This window comes from Crocuta crocuta, unplaced genomic scaffold, assembly GCF_008692635.1.
Source record: "Crocuta crocuta isolate KB4526 unplaced genomic scaffold, BGI_CrCroc_1.0 scaffold167, whole genome shotgun sequence".
Lineage (NCBI taxonomy): Eukaryota > Metazoa > Chordata > Mammalia > Carnivora > Hyaenidae > Crocuta > Crocuta crocuta.
The window spans coordinates 3332991-3351679 of record NW_027532406.1 but is presented as its reverse complement, the minus strand read 5'-3'; the positions used below and the strand labels follow the sequence as shown (position 1 = coordinate 3351679).

General features: G+C 38.1%; 1 protein-coding gene across 1 annotated transcript in view; it reads left to right on the top strand.

The window, feature by feature from the left end:
• Positions 1-14439, top strand: part of MCU (mitochondrial calcium uniporter) — a 259384-nt gene extending 244945 nt beyond the window's left edge. Inside the window, exons 10-13 of the mRNA XM_077778643.1 lie at positions 1697-1857; positions 3111-3314; positions 10810-10926; positions 12489-14439. Of these exons, the coding sequence (XP_077634769.1) occupies positions 1697-1857; positions 3111-3314; positions 10810-10926; positions 12489-12566 (560 nt within the window). The 3' untranslated portion in view covers positions 12567-14439. The remainder of the gene's footprint in view (positions 1-1696; positions 1858-3110; positions 3315-10809; positions 10927-12488) is intronic.
• Positions 14440-18689: the final 4250 nt, after the last annotated feature.

Below are 18689 nucleotides of genomic sequence, written 5' to 3'. Positions count from 1 at the left end.
ATTGAATTTTTTGATAACTGTACTAAAGGACGTCCTTGAAAAAAAGTTTAAATACATAGCTAATTCTGACCGTGGCTTATTTTGCATTAGAAAAGGACTGACCTTATGCCCTACCTAACAAAATGTCACATTTAAGGCTAATAAGATTTTTTTAATAGTTTAATTTTTGTTTTAAGTTTGTTTGTTTGTTTTGAGAGAGAGAGAGCACATGTACATGCAGGAGAGGGACATAGAGAGAGAGGGAGAGAGAGAATCCCAAGCAGGCTCTGCACTGTCAGCACAGAGCCCAGCATGAGGCTCAATCTCACAAACCGTGAGATCCTACCTGAGCTGAAATCAAGAGTCAGATGCTTAACTGGCTGAGCCACCCAGGCCTCCCAAGGCTAATAAGATTTGAAAACAAAAGCTTTATTTCTTGTGTGTTTTTTTTTTATTCTTTGACAGCTCAGATAGCTGATTTTTTATTATATTCTCAAAACATAATTTTTAGATTTCTGGAAACACATGCTGTTCTTAGAAGAAAATTTTGAATTAAATTAAAAAGAATTTAATCTTTTACCCTTTCAATCATTCTCTTAACTTCATGCCCTCTAAAACATGATATTGAAGTCCAAACTGCCATTCTGTGTCTTTTCCCAACAGGAATAAATAAAAGTTGGTATGGGGAAAGGTGTATGGAGGCTAATCTTTTTAGGATAATTATATTTTTATTTATACATTTGTATTTGCAAATTTGAAATACTGTGTATTTTTTCCTCAGGTGTTAAACAGGAAGAAAATCACCAATTGAAATGGCAAGACCACAGATAAATTCTAGAGAAGCATTTTAATGAGCATAATAATCAGATTGATTCTGAACCTCTCTACCAGTTTTTAATATACTGCCTTAAATTTTTTATCTAATGAAGATTACTATTACTTGTAGCCTTATTTGTAGCATTTTGACTTCCAAGAATATAATGGTAGATGTTGGCTTCAAAATTCTCAATTTGCCCAAATATGAACTTACTTTCTAGGATTTGTAGATGCCTCTTTTTAAAAAAGGAACTTTCAGGGGTGCCTGGGTGGCTTAGTCGTTTAAGTGTCTGACTTTCGCTTAGGTCATGATCTCGCGGTTCGTGGGTTCGAGCCCTGCGTCGGGCCCTGTGCTGACTGCCAGCTCAGAGCCTGGAGCCTGTTTCAGTCTGTGACTCCCTCTCTCTCTGACCCTCCCCTGCTCACGCTATCTCTCTCTCTCTCTCCTAGAAATAAATAAAACATTAACAAAAATTTTAAAAATAAATAAAAAATAAAAAAATAAAAAAGGAACTTTCAGGGTGCCTGGGTGGCTCAGTCGGTTATGCATCCAACTTCGGCTCAGGTCATGATCTCACAGTTCATGGGTTCAAGCCCCACGTTGGGCTCTGTGCTGACAGCTCAGAGCCTGGAGCCTGCTTCAGATTCTGTGTTTCCCTCTCTCTCTGTCCCTCCCTCATGCTCTCTCTCTCGCTCTCTCTCTCTGTCTCTCTCTCTTTCTCTCAAAAATAAATAAACATTAAAAAAAATTTTAAAGGAACTATCCCTTCCTTTAAAAAACTGATGGTGGGTTCTCTGTAGTGGATGACTCTGTCTTGTTCTCATCATTGTCTAATAGGCCCAGGAAGAGCAATTCTCCAGCCAAGGCGTACCTTTAAAAACTGTAACCCCTCTTTTTCAGACCTCTTAAGCCACGAAAATGCAGCAACACTGAACGATGTAAAGACACTCGTACAGCAGCTGTACACCACACTGTGCATCGAGCAGCACCAGTTAAACAAGGAAAGGGAGCTTATTGAAAGATTAGAGGATCTCAAAGAGCAACTGGCTCCCCTGGAAAAGGTGCCAATTCAAATCTCAGACCTTCCTCTTCACCAGTAATTTTTCAAGAATATAGATGTTTGCTTTTATTTCATCTGTCTCTTTTGATAATTGAGTTATGTCAGTCAAACTAGTCCCTTGTCTTTGGGGACTGAACCATAAAAAAAATTCTGATCAAAGCTAAGAAAAGACTTAAAAAGGAATTAAAGGACATAGAACTTTGAAGTCTAAATTTCTGCCCTTAACCAGATTTACTACCTTTGCAACAAAAATTGAAATAATTGCTGCTTGGGAAAAGTTCTGAACGTAATGGGTAATGATTTTAGCCAAGTTAAGAATTAATATTTATGGATTATTTTGCAGCTGTTAAGAATGATTCTATAGATCTAAAATGCAATAGAAGTATATTCATGATAATTCATAATTATCTTGAATTTATAATTATCTTATTTTTTAATGATGATGCAAATACTTTCATTTTAAGAAATCAGACTCTCAGAGATTAAGAAAGGCAACAAATAATATTGTGCTTTTTCTGATTTCTTTAAAAATAACCAGTATCTCAAGGTTATCCTCAGTAAATTTAAGGCCATTAGGAACGTGATCAGTTAAACTTGAACTCCTTTAAAGGAGGATGAGTTTCAAATTTGGTCTTTTCAAAATGTAAAGTATTTTTTAACATATCAGCTGTAACAAAATAGTTATCCTTGACTGAATGTTTACTATGTGCCAGAAATTGTGCTAAGTATTTTACCTGTATTCTGTTATTTAGTCCTCAGAACAACTGTATAATGACACTGACCATGATTTGCATATTAGGGCCTGAATGCAGCCACTCTGAATCCGGAGTTCACACTCGGATTCACTGTGCTGTTCTGCCCTCTGGCACGCCCCTTTCTTAAGGAATGAAACATTAAATCTCCTATACCACAGTAAGAGAACACTGACATGTTTTCATATCCCTCCTGCAAAGAACATAATTGTGTAGTTGGATGAAGAGTTGTAAACCCTTACTTATCTGCTCCTGTAGTTTCACCATATTTTCATCTACTTCTAGGGTGAAACACAAAATACAAGTGGCCTAAGAAAATAAAATATTTTATCCAGTAAAAACTACAGATACTATTTAGGAAGACAAACTGCATTTGTTAGAATTGAGACTAACATGTCTTGATTACAATCCCTATTTCTTTAATGAATTTAGAACAGTTTAAATTTAAAATTGGTTCTTTGTCAAAATGCCTTATGGTTGACTGATCATGTTTGCCCCATAGGTACGAATTGAGATTAGCAGAAAAGCTGAGAAGAGGACCACTTTGGTGCTATGGGGTGGACTTGCCTACATGGCCACACAGTTTGGCATTTTGGCCCGGCTCACCTGGTGGGAATATTCCTGGGACATCATGGAGCCAGTCACCTACTTTATCACTTATGGAAGTGCCATGGCAATGTATGCATATTTTGTAATGACACGTCAGGTAAGAATTCCTCTTCGAGTAACTTTTTATGAAATGCTAATGAAGTTGGGTTTTTTTGTTGTTGTTTTTTTAATTTATTTCTAGGAGAGAGAGAGAGAGCGTGAGCAGGGGAAAATGCTAATGAAGTTTTGATTGTCAAATTAGTTTTCTTTTCTCTCTTGTTCTCGTGCTTTTTTTTTTAACATTTATTTATTTTTGAGAGAAAGAGAGCATGAGTGAAAGAGGGGCAGAGAGAGAATGAGACACAGAATTGGAAGCAGGCTCCACACTCTGAGCTGTCCACACAGAGCCCAATGCAGGGCTTGAACTCAAAAGTGGTGAGATCATGGCCTGAACTGAAGTTGGAAGCTCAACCAACTAAGCCACCAAGGCTCCCCATCGTGTTCTCGTGTTCTTTCTAAGGCCCATTCCCTTTAAGTACCCATTTATCCTGTACACATACACACACACACACACACACACACACACACACACACACACACACACACACTAGAGTACATGCACATGCATGCCAACTGTGTATTAGGTATTATTCTAGGTGCTAAAGATAGGAGTTATATATATATAAGACATGACTCCTGACCTCTTGAATCTAACATACTATAAAGAGAGCTGTCTGAACATTAAATTCAGAAAAATATTTTACAGTAAGTTATAGAAAAAGAGAGCAAAGGAGAAGAATGATCAGTTGTAGGATAACTTGTTCAGCTAAGTTGGCTTGGATTTTTATATACTATGTGATTTAACAGTTGGATAGGATAGTCTCAGTCTTTTTGTTTTTATTTAATTTTTGGAACAGAAAATTGGTGATAACTAATCAGATAGTTAAACTAAATTCTGAGCTACTTCTAAGTATATTGAGAGTATAGGTGGCTTCTTTATTAATTTTTTTACTTCAGGGAGGAGAGGTGAGAATTAGATACCTAATCACCTTATACTCCTGGCCTATTCTTTTCAGCCATTTATTAAATATCAGTATCAAGAACTAATGTTTATTGCCAGTATTATTTTTACAGTAGCTTGAAAATCCCTGTGTCACTTTAGAAGATATGAAGGATCTATTATCGCTTACTACTATTTATGTGATACCAACACAGATCTAACCTCTCTTGATAAAAAGACATTTGAAATAATTGACACATGAGAAACTTTTTCTATTTTCTTAGGAATCAAAAGAAAGCTGAGAATTCCTTCTCTTATTTTTGTATGGCTGCTATTGAATGTAGGCATTTTGTTTCTGTTGTTAGACCACTGGTCCCAGGCCCATTTATATGTGTGAGAATGTGAGAGAATGAAAGCCCAAGAACACCATTTAACTTTTCTAGTAGAAAAGAGAGACAATAAACCATTCATGTCCTGCCATTGTTTGCCCAGAGTATCCAGTATCAAGTCCCACATCTGGCTGATACTCATTACTCTGTGTGAAGAGAACCAAACAGCCAGATCAGTATGTCTAATCATGGCTCTGGACATGGCTTCCTGTCTGTCTGACTTTGTTTCTTTACTTCTCCCTCTCCCCTCTTCCCTGTTCCTGTATCTTATATATACACCCCTTTAAGGGTTTTTTTTTTATCTATTGATTGAAGTCCAAACTCTTTAGCCTGATATTCATAACTGGTTGCTATCTGTCTTCTTCAGAGGCCTGTGAGTTTCCACAGTGTACTTACTGTGTGTTCTAAACAAATCAAATTATATTCTCTATTCCCCGCCAAATGCCCTGAGTTTTCTGCCACATCATTCCTTACTTGCCATCACTCTGTCGACTGGGAAGTTCTCCCTGTTGATTTCTACCTGTCCTATTTCAAGGTTTCTTAAATGCTTATCTTTCATGAACCTTTAGCCAGTTCCCTACAGCCAAATTTGAACTCTCCTTCTGAATACTTGCAGCACATTGTGCCTCTCATTTCACTCATCCTTTGCTATCTTTTTATTTTATTATGTTTTTAATGTTTATTTTTGAGAGAGAGAAAGAGAAAGACAGAGTGCAAATTGGGGAGGGGCAGAGAGAGAAGGAGACACAGAATCCAAAGCAGGCTCCAGTCTCTGAGCTGTCAGCATAGAGCCCTACATGGGGCTCAAACTTATGAACCACAAGATCATGACATAAGTCAAAGTCAGGCACCCCTTTTGCTATCCTGTATTATAATTATTCATGTATAGGGGCGCCTGGGTGGCTTAGTCGGTTAGGCGTCCGACTTCGGCTCAGGTCATGATCTCACGGTTTGTGGGTTTGAGCCCTGTGTCAGTCTCTGTGCTGACTGTCAGTTCAGAGCCTGAAGCCTGTTTTAGATTCTGTATCTCCCTCTCTCTCTGGCCCTCCCCTGCACACACTGTCTCTCTCTCTCTCTCTCTCTCTCTCTCAGAAATAAAATAAAACATTAAGAAAAATATTCATGTATAATGTCTTCACCTCTCTGCTAGACTATAGTATCCTAATAGGTGAGGCATTCCATTTTTATTTCCCTTTAGCTACTATTAATCCATTACCTGTCATAATCAATAATTCAGTACTTACTTCTGCTTTGTTTATGGTATACGAGGCAATCAGGCCAATCCACCCATTAGGAAGTTAGAATAGTTAGATCAAACATAAAGCACATCTGCCTATAGAGAGCTTATAAGATAGCAAAAATCACCATGCAAGAACCTGAAGAAGAGGAAGCCCAGGGAGGTGAGCCTGGTGTTAGGTGGGCTTCTTCCTTTGGGGATTTTTGCTGACTAAAGAGGGTAAGGCTGAGAGGCCAAGAAGCCAATCCATACTTGATAATCTAGAAGGACCAAAACTATAGAGATTGCTTTGGTTTAGAACCTCTAATGGCTACCATAAGGATGAACCTGTTGTAAGTTCTCTCAGAACTATAGTCCAACTTCAATCATCTCAATCCTGTAAATTAGACTAAGGTGCCCCTAGAAGAGTGGCAGTGCCAAAGTTCTAGTGCTCATACATTCCAGGCAGAAGCAAACATAAATCATCTCTGGAAGGAGAAGGCAAGAAAAGCTATGAGAGATATAAAAATGGGAAAGAGATAAAATTGATGTTCTTCAAAGATTTTGTACATAAAAAAATAGAAAAACATGTACATATAGTTGGTTAGAATCCATAAGTCAGTTTAGTAAGGTTATTGGATACAAGGTCAGTATACATAAATCTACTACATATTTATATGCCAGTAACAATTATGAAACTTTAAAAGATGTAACTTAAAATGACTTTTAAAAATATCTAGAAGTACAACATCATAAAGGCCACATATAAAAGACCCACAGCTAACATCTTCCTCAATGGAGAAAAACTGAGAACTTTTCCTCTATAGTCAGGAACAAGACAGGGATGTCCACTCTCACTACTGTTATTTAACATAGTACTGGAAGACCTAGCCTCAGAAATCAGGCAACAAAAAGCACTAAAAGGCATCCAAATCGACGTGAAGGAAGTCAGATTTTCACTATTTGCAGATGACATGATACTCTATGTAGAAAACCTGAAAGAGTCCACCAAAAACTTGGTAGAATTGATACATGAATTCAGTAAAGTCGTAGGATACAAAATCATGTACAAAAATCAGTTCCATTTCTACACACCAATAATGAAGCAGTAGAAAGAGAAATCCATGGGTCGATCTCATTTATAATGGCACCAAAAACTGTAAGATACCTAGGAATAAACCTAACCAAGAGGTGAAAGATCTGTACTGAAAACTACAGAACGCTTATAAAAGAAATTGAAGAGGACAAAAAGAAATGGTAAAACATTCCATGCTTATGGATTGGAAGAACAATTATTAAAATATTTATACTACCCAGAGCAATCTACACATTTAATGCTATCCCTTTCAAAATAACACCAGCATTTTTGTACAGAGCTAGAACAAACAATCCTAAAATTTATATGGAACAACAAAAGACCCCAAATAGTCAAAGCAATATTGAAAAAGAAAAGAAAAGCTGGAGGCATTACTATTCAGGACTTCAAGTTATATTGCAAAGCTGTAGTGATCAAGACAGAATGGTACAAAACCAGGCACATAGATAAATGGGACAAAATAGAAAACCCAGCAATGGACCGACAACTCTATGGTCAACTAATCTTCAACAAAGCAGGAAGGAATATCAAATGGAAAAATGATAGTTTCTTCAACAAATGGTGTTGGGAAAACTGGGCAGCAACATGCAGAAGAATGAAACTGGACCACTTTCTTACACCATACACAAAAATAAATTCAAAATGGCTGAAAGACCTAAATGCAAGACAGGAAACCATCGGAATATTAGAGGAGAACACAAACAGTAATATCTTTGACATCGACCTTGCCAGCTTCTTACTAGATATGTCTCCTGAAGCCAGGGAAACAAAAGCAAAAATAAACTATTGGGACTTCATCAAGATAGAAAGCTTCTGTACTGCTGTGGAAACAATCAACAAAACTAAAATACAGCCTTAGGAATGGGAGAAGATATTTCCAAATGAAAGGGTTAGTATCCAAAATCTATAAAGAACTTATCAAATTCAACACCCAAAAAACAATCCAGTGAAGAAACAGACAGAAGACATGAATAGACTCTTCCAAAGAAGACATCCAGATGACCAACCAACACATGAAAAGATGCTCAACATCACTCATCATCAGAGAAATACAAGTCAAAACTACAATGAGGTATCACCTCACACCTGTGAAAATGGCTAACATTAACAGTACAGGAAACAACAGGTGTTGGTGAGGATACAGAGAAAGGCGAACCCTCTGTTGGTGGGAATGCAAACTGGTGCAGCCACTCTGGAAAACAGTATGGAGATTCCTCAAAAAAGTTAAAAATAGAACTAACCTATGGTCCAGCAATTGCACTACTAGGTATTTACCCAAAGGATACGAAAGTACTGATCTGAAGGGATACATACACCCCAATGTTTTTAGCAGCATTGTCAACAATAGCCAAATTATAGAAAAAGCACAAATGTCCATCAACTGATGAATGGATAAAGAAGACACAGTGTGTATATATTTATGTGTGTATATACACACACACACAACAGAATATTACTCAGCAATCAAAAAGAATGAAATCTTGCCATTTGCGATGATGTGGATGGAGCTAGAGTGTATTATGCTAAGCAAAATAAGTCAGTTAGAGAAAGACAAATACCATATGATTTCACTCATGTGGGATTAAGAAATGAAACAGATGAATATGGGGGGGACGGGGAGAGAGGCAAACCAAGAAACAGGCTCTTTAACTATAGAGAGCAAACTGAGGTTGCTAGCAGGGAGGTGAGTAGGGGGATGGTTATTAAGGAGGGCACTTGTGATGAGACTGGGTGTTATATGTAAGTAATGAATCACTGAGTTCTCCTGAAACCAGTATTACACTGCATGTTAACTAACTGGAATTTAAATAAAAACTTGAAACTACAAAAAAAAAAGGGCAAAACTATAAAAAACTGTGCAGATTTAACATATACACAAAGCCATGTTGTCATGCATTTGTTCCTTTAATCAGGAAAGTAACAGAAATGCATTTGGAAGTATGTACCGTTCTGCCTTTTATAATAAGGAAAGTAGCATTTTTGCATTTGGGAAAATGTCTTTTCCTTCACTTTTATGTCTGTTATTCATTAAGACTAAGGGTAAGCATTATTTTAATTCCCTGTTAATGTGCCCACTGGAAAACACACACACACACACACACACACACGGATATTTCTGTGTGTGTTTATATACATATGTATATGTAAATCATGCAAGACATGTGCAATACCTTTATGCAGGAAAACATAAAATTAAAGGAAACTTAGTGAAATAAGCATGTTCACGGACTAGAAAAGTAAATATTAAAAATGTCAGATGTATCCAAATTCATTGATGTGATCCAGTGCAACCCCAGGCAAAATCCCAAGAGTTTTGTGGATAGGGGAAAAGATTTGAACAAGCTGCTTCTAGAATTTCTATGAAAATGTTAAAGAGTAAGAAAAAGCAGTAAATTCTTGAAGAAAAGCTAAGTAAGAGGCCTTGCTGTCCTGCATATGGAAGTTTATAGCTGTATTCATCATATTACAGTAATTCAGACAAGCGGCACAAGGATAAGCAATTAGTCCAATGGAATGGAGGAGAGAATGTAAAAATAGACCTGGTATAAATGAACTTTTGATTTTGAAAAGAGCACTGCAAAGAAAGGAGAGTCTTCTTTCTATAAACATCCATATTTTAAAAATGAAATGACTTTACACATCTTTAACAAAAATTAATTCCAGATGGATTATCAATCCAAATATGAAAGGTAACACAATAAAGCTTCCGGAAGATAATATAGGAGAATATGTTAATTACTGTGGAATAGGGAATGGCTTCTTACCCAGAAGGAAAAGTGCTAACCATAAAGAATAAGATTGATAAATTCCACTATATTGAAATTAACACCTTCTATTTTTTTTTTATATATTTTTATTTATTTCTAGGGGAGAGAGAGAGAGACAGCATGAGCAGGGGAGGGTCAGAGAGAGAGGGAGATACAGACTCTGAAATAGGCTCCAGGCTCTGAGCTGGCAGTCAGCACAGAGCCCGACGCGGGGCTCGAACCCACGAACCGCGAGATCATGACCTGAGCGAGAGTCGGACGCTTAACCGACTAAGCCATCCAGGCGCCCCAACACCTTCTATTTATTAAAGAACACCATTAAAAGGGCAAACAGGCTGGGAGGAAATATCTGTAGTACATATATCCAATAAAGGATCCATAACCAGAATATATAAACATATCTTATTAGTCAGTAAGATAAAAGCAGATAACTCAATAGACAAAGACGGCAAGAGAGTTGAATAAGCACATCTTAAAAAGAAAAGGCAAACGGCCAATAAAAAGGCCTCAGCCTCATGAGTGATCAGGAAAATGCTATAGATATCCAAGAGAAATGAAAACATGTTCACACAAAAACGTGTATGGGAATAATCCTAGCAGCATTATTCATAATAGCCAAAAAGTGGGAACTACCCAAATGTCTATCAGTTGATTAATGGATAAATAAAATGTGGTATATCCATTCATTAGAATGGATTTATTACTTGGCAATAAAAAGAAATGAAGTGCCAATACATGCTACAAATGGATGAACCTTGAAAGAAGGCAGACATAAAGGCTCAGGTTGTATGATTCCATTTATATGAAATGTCCAGAAGGCATATCTGTAGAGGCATAGATTAGTAGTTGGCATGAGAAGGCATGAGAAAGCCTTCTTCGTTGTTGGTAGTGTTAGAATTTATCTGATAGTGATTTACATATTGATTTTGTGTTGATTCATTGTGATGTACATTTTTGTTTTGTATACTCTTACATGTATGTTTCACAATAAAAAATGTTTAGGAAATATTTAACACAGCATACACAAGTACATATCTTTATATGTGTGCACATGTATTGAATCTGATCTACAGTTAGTAGATGCTTATTTTGTAAAGATAGTACTCTAAGGGCTAATAATTTAATTTCTCCTTTATTTTTGTAGGAATACGTTTATCCAGAAGCCAGAGACAGACAATACTTATTATTTTTCCATAAAGGAGCCAAAAAGTCACGTTTTGACCTAGAGAAATATAATCAACTCAAGGATGCAATTGCTCAGGTAAGTTTTCCAAAATAAAAATAAATTCTAGCCCCATTTTGTATGGTGCTATAGTGCTTCAGTGGGTAAATATTGAAAGAATGAGCCAACCCTCTCCTTCCTATAAATTATTTCTCAGTTGATAAAAATGACTATTTTAGCATGGATTCCTCTCTGGAAAGTTTTGGAACACAAGCAGGTGAAAAGATGATGGGTCATGTCTGTCCTATTAACTCTAACATATTGAAATTTGTAGAGCTATTTTTGCTTTTTTTTGTTTCTTTAAATTTGTCTATTTTTTTAATGTTTATTTATTTTAGAGAGAGAGAGAGAGGACAAGCAGGGGAGGGGCAGGGAGAAAAGGAGAGAAAGAATCCCAAGCAGGGCTCAATCTCCCAAACCATGAGATCATGACCTGAGCCAAAATCCAGAGTCAGATGCTTAACTGACTGAGCCACCCAGGCATCCCAAAAGTTGTCTTTTTTTTACTTTTCTCCCTTTTAAAAATTTTTCACAATTTCCAAATGTTTTCCGCCTATCATGTGTGGTAGCAATGGGACAAAAATAAAATCCAGGTAAGAAACTACCAGAAGTGTTTGCCAGGCACAAGTCAGAATTTATTGAACTAGAAGATACTTTTTTAAATTTTTTTAATTAAAAAAAATTTTTTTCAATGTTTATTTTTGAAAGAGACAGAGCATGAGCGGGGAGGGCCAGAGAAACAGGGAGACAGAGAATCTGAAGCAGGCCTCAGGCTCTGAGCTGTGCGCACAGAGCCCAATATTTCTCTTTTTAATATTTTTAATGTTTATTTATTTTTGAGAGAGAGAGATGGACAGAGGCTGAGCAGGGGAGAGGCAGAGAGAGAGGGAGACACAGAATCCTAAGCAGGCTCTGAGCTGCCAGCACAGCGCCCGACGCGGGGCTCAAACTCACGAACCATGAGATCATGACCTGAGCCAAAGTTGGACGCTTAACTGACTGAGCCACCCAGGTGCCCCTGGAGCTGTTAAAAATACAGATGCTTCAGCCCCACCTTGAGCCTATTAATCCAGCTCCTCAGGGTTGAGGTCCCAGCATGTGTGAGTGTTGAAAATGCTGTTGTTGACAGCAAATCCTTTTTTTTTTTTTAACTAAGTGAAAAACTTACACAACTATTGGATAAACAACTAATGTCTAGAGCATAATTAAAATTATAAATTTCAATCTCCTTAAATTGAAGTTCTGGATCCAGGCAAAGGTTTGTGAAAGGGCTTTTCTCTCGAACAGATACTCCCATCAAGGCACAACAAACAGATGCCCCCCATGTTCTTGGGTCCCTGAGTCCCGTCCTGTTAACAGCAGAGCCTTTTCTGAAGGCTCTGTTGACCGCTGCAACTGTGAGGTGGGACTTCCATTCTGGTCCCCCTTGATAGTCCCGTGCCTTTAAAGTCCTTTGCCTCTGAGACACTCTTATTTTAAAAGTAATTGAGATAATTTCTGTGATTCATAGTGATGCAGAAGAGACCATTTCCTTTTCTCCGGAGACAATATCATTGAACTCTTCACTAGCCAGTTTTTCTCACCTTTTGTTTCTATTTTAGGCAGAAATGGACCTTAAGAGACTGAGAGACCCATTACAAGTACATCTGCCCCTTCGACAAATTGGTGAAAAAGATTGATCTGCAAAGAGCCTCTGAATCCTGGCAGAAAGAACACCTGTTTATAACTCTTGCCTTTTTAATTAAAGCATTGCAGGTGGAAGCTGGGAGCCGTGTCAGGGTAGAGGGTTTTTACCTTTAATTAAAAAACAAAAACAAAAAGGATCATAGGGAAGAAGGGAATGTTAAAATCTGAGGATCAGGCTTTGTGGAGTATAAGCTCAAAGGGCTTAGTGACTATTGTCTTAATCAAGCATCTTAGTTTCCGGATGAAAATGATGCATTATATAGTTGAGAGATTCATAAAGAGAAAAGGATGCTGGGGGTGTTCCTTTCTTGCATCTTCTTTGCAGGGTCAGCAAAACAGTAACACACCAGCACCCCACTCAGCTCTAATTTTTTTTTAATTTAACTTTTCTTATTTTTGACATAAGAGTAAATAAATATACCAGAAAAGCAAATTCTCAAGATATGTGGGTGGCAAACAGAGTCTGAGCCCGTGTCATTAGCATTTATTTTAAATTGGACCCAGTCTCTGCAGAGTTACCAGGAATCTCTCCTATTTGTGCCCCTTTCTGACCACCCACTCCTGTTGGTTACACTAATTTTATCCATATGATAGTTGGAGCCAATTTACGACTGTTTGATAATTGACACTTTGGATTATCCCATAATACCTTCTTAAATGTCTGTATATTCCAGTGTCTGGATCAGTATCTAGGAATCATTGGCAACACTGCATGAGGTTGTTTTGTTTCATTTTGTTTTGTTTTTTACTAATTAATCTTTAAAGGAGGCCGAATTTCCCTCCTTTATTTAACTATCCTATTGATATTCCTCTGTCCCTCCACAACTCAAATCAGAGGGTTGGTGGGGGGTGGGGGGGTGTTCAGCTGTATTACCAAATCAGGAAGATGTAAGGTTTACAAATTGGCTAAAAATCATGGCTCTCTAGCCATTTCAGAACCAGAATAATTTCAGTGCTGTTAGTCTGCTTGTGTGACAGCATTCCAGCCCACCCAGGTGGCGCTGCCCTGTCTGGAGACTTTGTTAATCTTCAAGGACACACACTTCCCAGCTGTTTGTGAGCCCTCCCACCTCCACCACTTCAATAGTTGTAAATCAAGTGTGTGGATCTCAACGGGTGCAATTTATCTTTATACAGGAATACATTTCTATGGCTTCCTTCCACCTATCCTCTTCACCCTATTTTTTCTTATCTTAAATTGAGAGAAGGAAGAAGTAATCTTATACTCTATCAAAATATTTTCTACCATATTTCCAGATGACATCTGCATTTAAAGAGTCAAAGGAATCTGTGTCTAATATCCTGTTTTGAACTATGGTGGGGGCAGGATGGAAAGGATGATGAAGCTGCCACACAGCTGATTGGCTTTTTCTCTCACATGGTTCATCCCTCCTCATTGTGGCAAGGAGTTTTCTTCCTCATTTTCTTCCTCCTTTGGGATCATTGTGTATGAAAAGAAACACTTTAGGTGACAAACCCAGACTCCAGGTGCCTTGCAGAGGTCGCAGGCCAGCCAGGACCGCCGCTGCTGCCGCCACCACACCCGCATGTTGGAACGAAAGGGCGCATGTCCCCCCTCCTTCCCCCAAGTCATTCAGCCCCTCCCCTCATTTATTTTTGTTAAGTTATGCGCATTATTTTTAAATCATTATCCTGTTTGTGTGCAGGGTTTTTAAGAAGAAACAGCACAGTGCAATGTACAAATCCTTTCAGGGTGTGTGGGAGGCAAGGGAGGGAAGATGTGGAAAAAAGTCCTTTAAACAAATAGCAAAATATTGAACATGTGTAAAATCCTGTATCATTTATGAAATATGTATAAAAAGCAATGTACCTTCTGGAACAATAAATACTTATTCAATTTTTGAACTATAGCATCTTATTCTTTAAAACAAAACCTTATTTCCCTGTGATTCTAGGTGGAAAAGTGTTTACTTCTACAGTTCTTATAAAAACTACTATTCTGAAATTAAATTCGGTTCCTAGAGCCCATATTTTAAAAAGTGGCATTTCATTAATGCTTCCTGAATCTAAGAAAATTAGTATTTTCCCATTCCAGAGCCACCAGTGGTTAAGTGACTTCTACAGCCATAGTAAAGCCAATGGCAAGACTGAGACTAATATAGCCTTATATCCTGACTACCAGGAAAATGTTCCATGATTTCAGACCACCAGAATGCCCAGTGTGGTCTTCTGGACTTCAGAAAGTTGCTCAAGAATGAGCCAAGATTAAATATTCATTATTTTAAGAGTTTGTATCAAATTTATAATGATCACCAAACAGGAAAATATCGCATGCAATAGTCCACTGACAGCCTATCAAAAAGCATATGTTAAATGTCAAATGTCTGTAATTATGCAGTGTGAAATGTACCGAGAGCAGACATCTCTGAGACTGAAATAAAGTGGAAGAAAATAAGATTGAAAATGTTAAGCCCACTGTTTGGTTTCAGCAAATAAGGTCTCCACATTCCACAACATTGTTAGGCCTTAGTGAATTTTCAGTGGAGATAGATAATAGAGAGTTAAATCCATTAGTGAGTGTAGATAATGCAATTTTGCTACGGGATAAGAGACTTTTAGAGCTGGAAAAAGTGAAAAGGGTTCTCACAGTATGACTGCTGGAGCAGCAACCTGGTATGTCCTTGTTAAAAATGCAATTTCTCTGATCCCCACTGAATCAGAAACTAGGCACAGAGCCAGCAATCTGTGTTTTTAAGAAGCCCTTCTGGTGATCCCGATGGGAACCGTTGGTCTAGTCAAACCAGTGCTTTAAAGAGAAGGAAGCAGGCACAAGAGAGGATGTCTGTGTCCCAGCCCATCAGTGAATTCCTATGACTGAACAACCAGATGGAGTGACGGAGGGTGGGTGTGTGTGGTGAATATATTAAGTGGAAAGAATAGGGCTCATGTCACATGTACTGTTGTATCTTGCTTATTAAGGGTTGTGAGGACATAGCAGGTGCTTACAAAAACAAGTAGGTCAAATTTTTAAAATCAATGTAGAGAAATTTCACAGAAAAGTGGAACTTCTTAGATTTTGGAACTCAGTTTCACCTAAACTGTTGAGAGTTGTAATTCATTTTTATCACTGCCAACAATCTTCAGTTTGTTGCTCTCTCAGGTAAGTACAAACTCCTTATCTTCCAGAATGCTACATAGTTACTTCCTTAGGATAAATGTATAGGCTAATTTTTTTTTAAATTTTTTTAATGTTTTATTTCTAGGAGAGAGAGAGAGACAGCGTGAGCAGGGGAGGGCCAGAGAGAGAGGGAGTCACAGACTGAAACAGGCTCCAGGCTCCGAGCTGGCAGTCAGCACAGAGCCCGACGCGGGGCTCGAACCCACAAACCGCGAGATCGTGACCTAAGTGAAAGTCGGACGCTTAACCGACTAAGCCACCCAGGCGCCCCTGTATAGGCTAATTTTTAATGAATTCTACTGAATATAAAATGACCCACTATGTAAATGTTCATTTGCATATGTTTTATAAATGCATCTTCCACTAAACAGTCCCTCCTCAAATTGACTTCTGCTCCTGTGACTCTACTCTGGAGTTTCCTTCTTTAAATCTCTGACTACTTCTTGGCCTCATTTGCAGTGTCCCCTTCCTCTGGCCACATCTTTGATGTTCGGCTTCTCCAGGGTTCCATCTTGGACCCCATTTTCCATATGTGATCTCACTCACTCCCGTCCTCCATTAAGCTGGTAGCTCTCAGATTGTTAGGTAAGCTCAGATATCTCCTGAACAGCAGAATGGTTGATCTAGCTCCTAACTAATCTATTTCCTGCACTCCCCCAGTGCATTAAATTCCTTCAGTGTCACCAGAGTATTTTTGTTTTTACTTTCTAATAGCACATGCTTTAGAAAAATAAGATCATATGAACAAGAATTAACATTAAGTATGGGAAAGGAGATACTATAAAACACAAGGAGCAGTCGAACAAATCTAGAATGTGAGACATTCTATAGGACAAATGACTGGCTTTCTTCAACAAATGGCGTAGGATCGAGGAAAGGCGGGGGAGTGGGGAGCCATTCTAGATTTTAAAAATTTAAGAGATACAACTACATGCAATGTATGGCTCTTGTTTGAATTCTGACTTCAAACTGGCAATGCAAATTTTGAATTGGTTGGGGAAATTTTAATATGAAGTACGTATTAGTACTAAGTTTTCATAGTAGTAATAATGACATGACAGTTATGTAAAAAAGGCCCTATGTTAGAAATGCATCTTGGTGTACAAATAAGATTGACAAAATATTAGTAATGGCAGCTGAGTATCGTTCTTTCTACTTTTGTATACATTTGAGATTCTTCATCATAAAATATTACAATGAAAGGGCAGGTCAACTAAAAAGGAAAAAATAGGAATACGGGGAAAAAAAAGTCCTACCATCCTGGGAATACTTGTTTACAGAACCAAAGGGCTATCTGGTAAAAGTCCTTGACTCTGGCCATCAATCCTGGCAGCAGATCTGGGTTTATCTCATGCACACGTCCTCTGTTCCTCTGCAGCACATATGAAGCACTCAGATGGTCTCTCAGGAACAGGAAACTGCAGGGTTTTGTTTTTTCTGTTAAGAGCACTGACTCTTAACTGCAGGGAGACAGCTTCTCAGTCCCAGAGTCATCCATTGCTGCCATCAAATCTCCACTTAATAAGCTAAAAATGGTCCAATTGCCTGTGTTCTGCTATCATCTGCTAGTGATCAAGTAGCTAACTATAAATTTAAGTCAACAGAAACCCCTTGCTAGAGCTTTCCACTCTAGAGCACTGTAAACATCTGTGCTTGTGGGAACCACTTTTACCTTTAGTCACTGTCAAAAACTAGAGGCAGCGTGGCATGTGGCCCCTAGTGGGCACCAACGTTTAATTGAACTGAAACCCTTAGAAGAAAGTGGCCACATTAATTTGAATTCCACTTAGTATAGGAAAAAGAAGTGATAAGAGATTAAGAAGACAACAGTTTACAAACTACTTTCTAAAACAAATATTCCTTCCTTGATCTTTCCTTCACTAAAAATTTGGTTATGGGACAAGAAATATAAATAGTGTAGGAATGATAGAAGCCCCAAGGATCTCGTCAAGGTAAAAGTAGGGGAGAGGAACTTTTATTTCATTCAGATCCTTGTTAATTTAGTATTTAAAAACAATCTTTTGGGGGACCTAGCTGGCTCAGTTAATAGAGCATGCAACTCTTGATCTCAGGGTCATGAGTTCAAGCCTCACATTGAACATGAAGTCTACTTTTTAAAAAAATGGTGGGGCACCTGGCTGCTCAGTCGGTTAATCATTAGACTCTTGATTTCAGCTCATGTCCTGATCTCATGATTTGTGAGATTGAGCCCTGCATCAGGCTCTGCACTGACAGCACAAAGCCTGCTTGGGATTCCCTGTCTCCCTCCCTCTCTACCCCTTCCCCACCTCAAAATAAATCAATAAACATTTTTTAATGGTAAAAAACAAGAAAACAATTTGTCCTCTACCCTTCTCTTCATCCTTCCCCTTCACATTATCTTCGGTATTCATGCCAATTCCCAGGTGTCCACACACCGTAGACCATCAGGGAGCTGGCTGACTCTAGACCTCTAATTACTAAAGGTTGTCTGGGGACACATAATATTCAGGTCCCTTCATTTTGCCTCTTTGTCTATAAATGAAATTTTAGTAAACATCACTTCTCGGTGTTTTTAATTTAGTGAGTCATTCCTAATTTGAAGCCTCTACCTCTATCTTAGTGTGAGAATTAGTAAAATAAGGAACACTAAACCATTTTAATTTGGGACAGAAAGGCACTATAAAAACACGAGGTGTTGCTGCTTGAATTGGTAAAAACACAACTTAAACCTTCTTTCTTTAGGAGGTTTTGAGACCAAAGACCATAATAAACCACACTTAGGAGTTTGCTTCAAGAGAATATTGTCCCTAAGCCACACCTCTCCTTACTCCTTCTTTTGTGTGCCCTTATAAGCTCCTTCACCATCTGACCAAGACATTTCCTAATGACCAGCGCCAACAATTTGACTTTATCCCATTCTCATTTCGTAAGCAATGGTACGGCTGCAACATCATGAAATTCATTCCTAGAAGTCACAAAACAAGATTTTGACATG